The sequence below is a fragment of the Schistocerca piceifrons genome, chromosome 8 (assembly GCF_021461385.2).
Source record: "Schistocerca piceifrons isolate TAMUIC-IGC-003096 chromosome 8, iqSchPice1.1, whole genome shotgun sequence".
NCBI lineage: Eukaryota > Metazoa > Arthropoda > Insecta > Orthoptera > Acrididae > Schistocerca > Schistocerca piceifrons.
Genome location: NC_060145.1, coordinates 23,302,068 through 23,311,198, shown reverse-complemented (window position 1 = coordinate 23,311,198; position 9,131 = coordinate 23,302,068). Strand labels below are relative to the sequence as shown.

At 39.3% G+C, this 9,131-nt stretch overlaps 1 protein-coding gene across 3 annotated transcripts in view; it reads right to left on the bottom strand.

The window, feature by feature from the left end:
• Positions 1 to 2,201: 2,201 nt before the first annotated feature.
• The window catches only part of LOC124712504 (acetyl-CoA carboxylase), a 433,982-nt gene continuing 427,052 nt past the window's right edge, over positions 2,202 to 9,131 (bottom strand). For all 3 annotated transcript variants that reach the window (XM_047242805.1, XM_047242803.1, XM_047242804.1), the window contains exons 36-39: positions 8,711 to 8,888; positions 7,015 to 7,285; positions 5,150 to 5,320; positions 2,202 to 2,804 (exon numbers count right to left, since the gene is read on the bottom strand). In XM_047242805.1, the coding sequence (XP_047098761.1) occupies positions 2,511 to 2,804; positions 5,150 to 5,320; positions 7,015 to 7,285; positions 8,711 to 8,888 (914 nt within the window). In that variant the 3' untranslated portion in view covers positions 2,202 to 2,510. The remainder of the gene's footprint in view (positions 2,805 to 5,149; positions 5,321 to 7,014; positions 7,286 to 8,710; positions 8,889 to 9,131) is intronic.

Sequence of the window (9,131 nt, the reverse complement as noted above, 5' to 3'; positions counted from 1 at the left end):
CTTGTGATTATCACTTTTGTTATATGGCAGAAACAGGCACCTCCATCAGGTTATGTAAAAAATGGAGAAATATGTAAATGCAGTAACACCAATGTGAAGAATGTGCCTTTTTTTCCATCTCAGATGTTCTGTTACTCCAAACTTTGGCATGTGTATCAATATAGTCATGACTATCTATCCAAGCAATACAATCATCAGAACAAGTTTTCTTGAAACATCCCTGTTTAACAACCACCCAGTCATAAACAATCAGTTTATATCCACAGTGAACTTTGAAGATATTTTGCTGAAAATAAAAAGTATAGTGACTTTCATTCCTCATAGAGGACAAAGGATGCCTGTAGTTGCAAAAGGGAGCTGAGCAATGGGTGGAAATTAACTAACCCATCAGTATGCAATGTACTCAAATCAATTCAGGATATTCTTTTTATCAAACCTCATTTAAGAAAAATTTGCTTCTCAATGTTTCTACAAAGAAGGCACATTTATTAATAAGTAACAATTAACACGACTCTACGGTGTTACTGCCCTCTAAAACTTCTGGAAAATCAACAACATGCTGAAAAAATACTTCTTAGGCACGTGTAAAATATAGCTGTTGTTAATATAAATTTAATAACTTGATCTGAAACACAGAAACACTTATTTTCATATCACTTTTCAAAAAAGAAAACAAAGTGTCAACGATTATAGTAATATACACTATCACATTTACACCTATTATCTTGAAGTGAACCTTTCTTTGAAGAAGATGAAATACAACACTGGAAAACCTCTTCTAACTTCACCTCTGACTGTGGTACACACAAGAAAAATATGAATGTGTGTGCGTGCACTGCACACCCGCATGTACATCTGCGCGCGCATGCCTACACACACACACACACACACACACACACACACACACACACACACACACACACACACATTCTTTGGTCACTTTTAAAACAAAGTTCCCTTCTGCAAAAAAGAGGTCTATTGTCAGTGGAGAAACTCAGTCTGTCTCTTCACTGACCCACTCACTGCAAGCTTTGTAAAACATTATCATCTTTCACTTCATGGATTTGCATATCATTAAAACATTTCTTCTCAAAACCATTCCTTTTTTCCCTGTACCAAGACTTTGTTTGCAAAACACAGTTCTTGGAAATACAGTTAGAGAATATGTGACTGCTTACTGCACAAAACATGAAAGTTTAGAGCATTTTTTACTACTTTGGTGAGCTGGTCCCTGAACAATGTTACCGAGGAAAAACACAAACAGAAGGAACACACACTTTTTTATGCTAACTTTGTGCCTTTCATTTCTGATAATGCTATTTTTGTCTTTGTACTGCACTATACTAGTGAATCAAAATAATAATTAAGTAGAGAAATCATGTTTAACAAGTTTTAAGAATTAAGAAAACACAGGAGGACTTTAAATAATACCATTTTCTACACTTCTGACAGACTGGAATGTAATTTTGTACCATTTTTCTTATTAATATATAACAACATCCCATATCATTATAACTATTCCTTGTTTTTCAAAAATTAAGTAGTTCCACTTCATTCAGCACTGACTGTGAGTTGAAAGAAAAAGGATCAAGATGTTCTGAAAACATACAATCTACCTTTCTTGTTTCCTTCGGAAACGAGAATACTGAATGCTGTACATGTTTGTTGTACAACCAGTTATAATTTTTTAAATGTATGTTCACTGTACTTCCATTTCAAAGGGCTAGTAAAGCATACTCTTAACCAGTAACTGCGTAACAAATACTGAAACCAAAATTATGCATGTGCATTTAACTATACACTTGCTTACACAAGTCTCTTGTTGAACTATAACAACTGCTACTTACAATGCAAATCCAACAGACTGGTTAAGATCCTGTAACACAATTTCAGATTCATAAAGAGGAAAGGCATTCTCATACATTGTACATCTAACCAAACACATACTGCAAGTACAATTATATCCTACCACTTCCATCTTGATGGGAACTGATGTTAACAAAAATAGCTGAGTCCTCATTAATGTGTGACTTTCTCAAAGTACTTCTTACACAGTGTTGCAGGCAATCAGTATTTTCCCAATACATATTCCCATTTACTTGCAACATCTACAGCATGTATGGTCTGATAGTAGTGAGCAAAAATTTTTTTGAACATACAAAGTGTGCGTCATCACTGCTGTACATTTTAACACAACTGTAACAATTTCTCACTTTTAATATCCATTCATTACATATAAGTAACCACAGACACACACTGTTTAGGAGCACACAAGACTGCTTCATAACCACCATAAAGAACTATGCAGGACAAAGTGTCAGCAGGATCTAACATCCAGTTAACAACTAGGATCCTAGCACAGCATACATGACACTTGAACAAAGTAGCACTTGTCATAGACTGCTTGCACCATCAATGTTCAAAAAATTCGGTAATCAGCCATGAAAAATACACAGCACAGTCACAGCCTTTCAGCAACCAGCAAAACATTACACTGAGCTCCTGTAATACTACTGGGAAGAAATAGAGGGTGCATCTCCTGTAATTGAAAGACGTTTCTGTGACGGTTCTTCTTGAGAAAGAGCCCAGACCAGTTCAGCTCGCTCTTCTTGCGATAAGGTCTCCATGATGGCAGTAACTGCTGCTTCCAAGGCTCTGTCCGGGCATTCTGCCAGAGCAGATTTGATTCGTTGTACGACAGCTTCGTGCTTCATACTGCGCACATTGTGCCAGAATGTTGAGCCTTCCTGTAGCTGTTCAGTCAACCATTCTACCACAGCACTGTTGTTATCCCAAACGTATGCCTGCAAAACATTTTTCTTATGTTAATGCTTGTCACTATCAAAAATAGAACTCAAATGGAAGTAGCAGTCTGGAAAACATTTTTACAAATGAAGGAATATAGTTTTTATAAATGTAAATATAAATTGATTTTACAAATTCAGAAGGTTAGCTACGAATACGAAGTGCCATAGCAGAAAATAAAGGTTAGAATATTTCTTACACATGTCTTGAATTATTTTCTTCATCATTCCGGTCTCCCTGTTGTGACCAAAATACAGGGATTAGGAAAAACTAGTACGAACATTCATGACCACATGAAACTTTCAGAACTGCATGAATCCTCCCAAGAATCAATATGCATGTATCTGCAATGACAGACAATGGTATTTTAAACAATTCCCACAAAGCAACTGATGCAAGGGAAATCATGCTATTTCACTCCACTCCTGAGCTATTCAAACACTTCTCTGCAGTTTACAGCCAAGTGAGTGAATAGACTCACCTCGGAAGATCCACAGCCTTAGAGGAAACAACGCCTACACTGTGAACCGGACATTGTCATCTAAAATGTTTCATAATAGAGCTTACCAGTAGCATTTTCTTCCAGAGTGATAGTAAGACTGGGTGAAAATAATGAGAGGACTGCCAAGACCATTACAGAGCTTCCAACAGGCATCAAAGTTTAGTGGGGATAAGGAGGTAGGTCAACTGAAACGGTCATTACTGAGCTTCACAAATAGAATAATGATTACACTCCAGATGTTAACACTGAAACATGCCCTGAAGTAGGAAGCAATACGTAAACTTCTGTCTACTAACTCGCAGAAATACCTAAAAATTTTGGTCTTATTTTGAACCAGTAAACAGATGATAACCATCTGTTCAGACTGTAAGTGACCATAACAACATCAAAATGCAGTTTGACAGAGAGAAGGCCAAAATACTAAATTCTTTATCCGAAACTGATTCGTTGAGGATGATCATACTGTAATTCCTTCTTTCAAGTGCCACACGAAAATCAAAATGACATATTGATATAAGTGATCATAGGACACAAATCAACCAAAATTGCTCAATAGATGAGAGACATCTAGACTTCATAGGGTAACTACTACAAGTGTCCAATACAAGAGGTCATGCAGGCCAGACGCAAAAGGCATGACCTCAGATGATGCACAGTTACGGACACATAAGGAAGTTCGCTATATGGACTGATATACTCCTTAGCCGTGAAGAAATTGACTCAATGGAAACAACTATACTATTCTTCCTGTAACAATTATGAGTCAATTGCAACTGTGTATGAGATGACTGAAGTACAGTACCAGTATTATAGTCGAGTCAGTCTAAGTAGATCGATGACAGTTGCAGTGGGTTGGACACCACAACTTCATGCAGCTACCTCAACCAGTTATGTAACACAATTTTGTAAACGCCCCTATGGCAATACCACAGTGTTGTCACAGCTATATAGACCACTACTGCTTTCACCTACAGCCACCAGCAATATGCACCTCTGGCAACAGTGCTGCGAGGGAGCTTCTTATACTGACTCCACTACAGTTCATATTCTCCTGCATCTCATCTTACAGCAAAGCATTAACATCCATTAATACATTTTCAGGACCAGACCAGTGAAATTACAAATTGTGCCAATATAGTTGCTAAATGTTAAATCTGTAACAAACTACAACTGCCCTGAAGCTCTAGTCCTATGATAATATCTTGTACCTAGTCCATAAGTGAACCAGTTTTGCCTGTCAAAATCAGTTAACTTACTGAATGATTACAATTTGAAAACTAAACTTAAATTCAATACCATTCAAAAATTTGCTCAATTTTAAAATAAAAACTTTTACTTTCAAATGTGATGCATTGCAATAAATACTTGTAGGTGCAAATTTTTCTGTTTCTTCCTATGCTTTGTTCATGGAAACAGTGTTGTTCCTGTGTTGCTATGTTCATTTATGAGTGAAATATATTAATATTAAATAATTAGTATACGAAGTCCACGAAAAAGGTGTGTGTGGTTCTGTTGGTGCCTAGCTGATTGTATTTTAGCTATGATCCTTGTGCTAGAGGTGACCTAATTTTACACTTCTAACAAATTAGTTTGCAATAGCCTGTGCCCTCATGGACTGGCAAACTTTCATATTTAATGTAATCAAAAACAATCCAACTCAAATATGCATCTCTCAATTATCGGTTTCTGTGACACTGCAAATTAAGCCTTACTTCATATGTGCAATGAATGATAACGGTTATGAAATGTTCGACAACACTTAAGACAAAAAAGAAGGGACATTGCAGACTGTTTGGGATCCCTGAACTCTCATTCAGTAACGGTTTGGGTTTTGGCCCTTACCTCAGTGGCTCCTCTGTCCTCAATAAACCATCGCCGCAATCTGGCTTCTGCCTGGCCGACACTGAGGTCAGGCTGGATTTCCAGAAGCTTTGTTTTTAGCTCATTCTCCAATAAAAGCCGGCGTAATCTCCAATATAAAATACATCGCGATTTGCGCCATGGCACAATATCCTGATCAAATAAATACATTATGATTAGAGTAACATACAACATGTGAAACAGAGGAATATATAAGAATCTAATTTAAGAGTAAAGGTAACAACTCACCAAATGGTACAGATTTTGAGCCATAGAGGGCATATAAACAATACTAAAGCCTTTGCTAGCTTTTGGATGAATCTTATTTTGAGCTAGGGTACAAATACACAAAAAGTGTGTGAGAATGATGCCACCCCCCCCCCCCCCCCCCAACACACACACACACACACACACACACACACACACACACACACACACACACACACCTTTTACAGGTAGCCATGATACTCTATTGGAAGCAGGACCGCATGTGAAAACCATCATATTATATACCAGCTCTACTGCAATTTTTGCACTGTATTTTATATGAGCAGCCAACGGCCTTACCACAGTGGTAACACCAGTTCCTGATAGATCACCAAAGTTTAGCACTGTAGGCTTGGCTAGCACTTGGAAGGGTCACCGTCTGGGTCTGCCAAGTGCTGTAGGCAAAACGGTGCACTCAGTCCTTATGAAGCCATTTGAGGAACTACTTGATTGAGAAGTTGCAGCATCAGTCACGAAAACTTACAATGGCTGGGAGAGCAGAGTGCTGACCACATGCCCTTCTGTATCCACTTCTGATGATACCTAGGGGCTGAGGACGACATGGCGGCTGGTTGGTAACAACGGACCTTCAAGGCCTGTTTGGACCACCCAATGGGTGTTTGACCACCCATTGGTGAACTGTGCTTAGCATAACATGGCTGATTTCAATGGCTGTTAAACAACCTCTGCCATCTTGATCCCCCCCCCCCCCTTCCTCTCTGAACTACATACATGGGAGTCATCCTTGCAGTGCATCCTTCGTAGATGTAATCATCCTGCTCCTAGCCTCAATGTCCACTAGACATTTGCTCCATGTTCACCTCCACCTTTACTGTCCACATACTGCCGCATACTCTTCTCCACAGTCTTCTATTCATCAAATACAAACTTCCATGGCCGGAATTGTCATAATTAATAAAACAGCAAGCCAAGGTGTGAATCTGACATTGAACAAAGCTACGATCCCCCTTGAAAATGTCCTCCACATTTGGGGATGAAACGTCACATTTTAAAGTGAAATCCTTTCAATCATGGCCTGACATCCCGGAATATTTTATTAATTGTTAGACTTCTATTCCTCTTTTCTCTCTTCCCCTCCCAACTAAATTCTCCATGTCTTGTTATTGTCATCATGTGCTGCACAAACTCACCAGTACCAGTTCTGCTGTTGCATTCCTCCATGCACCTGCTGTCTCTGCCTGTCCTCTCCTGCATACCTGCTGCATCCCTCTGAACCATCAGCCACACCCCAACCCTACCTTCCACTCTCCATCTCCTTTCTCTCCTCGCCTGCTTCACTCCCTAGTCGAGCTGCAAAACTGCATTCCCGGCATAGTGTTTTCAGCCAGCTTAATATAACTGTGTGTGTGTGTGTGTGTGTGTGTGTGTGTGTGTGTGTGTGTGTCCTCTAGGTCAAAAAACGATTCACCTGAAAGCTCACAAATATTTCAGTCTTGTTTATGTCCCTTTTGACAACATTTCAGTGTATTGTTAACTTCACTCTTAAATTACTTATATTCCACCTGGACTTCACTACCATAAACATGTATAAAACCCATTAACAATGAAACCAGACTTACCTGTATAGTACCTTTCTCATGCATCCTCTCAGGAGTATCATGAAGGTCAGCGAAATGTACTGCTACTTGATGGTACATAGGTCTTAGGAAACGTTCTCTTTCACTTATTTTGTTCTCCAGTATTACTTTCTCTTCATTTGAAAGGTTAGGAGAGGACAGCAGTTGGGACCGAAGCTGTCGAATCACTGGATCTAATCGCTGCATTGCTTTCACAATATCTTTCATACGGAACTTTATTTCCACAATTCCTTCTGGTTCCAACACACCACCCCTAAAATGTGAATGGAGGAGTTTAACACAACATTAATTAATTTTACCATCAATACTTATTTCCCCCCCCCCCCCCACACACACACAAACAAACAAACAAACACAGAGGGAGAGAGTGAGGCAGAGAGAGAGAGAGAGAGAGAGAGAGAGAGAGAGAGAGAGAGAGAGAGAGAGAGAGAGAGCCGGGGGGGGGGGGGGGGGGGGGGGATGATGATGATCATCTCCTTAGTGCCTGAAAGTAACAAGTAACAAGTTGGATGGTTGAATCATGGAAGGCATGGTGGTGGAGAAAGAGAGCGTATTAGGAAAGACTGTGCCAGTGGGGAACATGTAGGTGAACATGCAGGGGCCAGTTGAAATCATGACTGTGGGAAGGGCGGGGAATTGCACTAGTAATATAGAGCATGGGGGGTAGGAAGGGAATTGAAGAGAATGATGCTTTGTGTGTGTGTGGGGAGGGGGGGGGGGGGGTGACAAAAACAGTATGTTAAATATGTTGAAAGGGAGTTCCCACTGGCACAATTTGAAAGAGCTGCAACTGGAGAAGGATCCACATGGCACAGGTTGTGATACATTCAGTTAAGAACACCACTTTATGTTTAGCAGCAGACTCTGTAACTGGGTAGTATTGTTGGTCATGGGCTACAATTTGGCAGGGCAATTCATGTGGGACAATAGTTTGTTCATGGTCATACCCACATAAAACAATGTGCAGTGGATGCATCAAAACTGGCAGATTATGTGTCTGTTATCTTCCTTCAATATTGGAGATTGTGTTGCATGCTTAACATGCATAAATACATTTTTGTGTGTGTACTATCAGTTAACATCTTTGGTTTCTGATCACATCAATACACAGATTGTACAGGATTCAGTTTTTGTTTTCACTTGGTAGATAAAACGTCGGACAACAATTTGAAAGGTGGTTCCACAAGACACACAAATTTACGAATTAGTGAGATAAAACCAGGTGTATCCTTGTCACATTTATTGCAGTCATCTACATCAATAGATGTGAAATGTTCCTAGACATCTTTGTTGACATAGTGAGTCAAGGGTAAACAAGTGTTTGAAAATTCAGAATATATTTGTGCAAAAAGTGATGCTATTCTTCAAAAATAACACCATATGAATGCCACAACTCTTTCACAGAATGCTCCATCCGTTTCAACTGTTTAGAGATGAGGACAGTCACCACATGAATACTGGTCACTGAACATTATGAATTCTGACACATGGAAGCTCACACATGTAATTTACAATGAAACAAATTTTCTTTCACTGAAATTTTCTTTTTTAATACAGCAGCTTTTGAGAAATACCATATAGTGTACGAGAAACCACGATCGCAGATTAATTCCAAGAATGTTCTAACCATATCAGACATTTTTTCTAAGGATTATCCCACATGATCCAGAAAACTCACCTACTCTCTGGATCAGCATACATCTCCATGTGACGAGGATTTATTGTTGGGTCAACTACAGCCCAGGCACCACCTCTGAGTTCACCATTTGGTGGAATATATATGATAATGGGCTGCTGGTACTCCCGGAGTCCATCCACAATATATGCTCCAAATTTGACAATCTGCTCGTACATATCTGTGAAACATTTATTTTCATTACATTGAGGTGAATCATAGCAATTAAGTGTGACTATCCAACTACTCAGGAAATATATATCTAAAAACAAAGATGATGTGACTTACCAAATGAAAGTGCTGGCAGGTCGACAGACACACAAACAAACACAAACATACACACAAAATTCAAGCTTTCGCAACAAACTGTTGCCTCATCAGGAAAGAGGGAAGGAGAGGGGAAGACGAAAGGAAGTGGGTCACT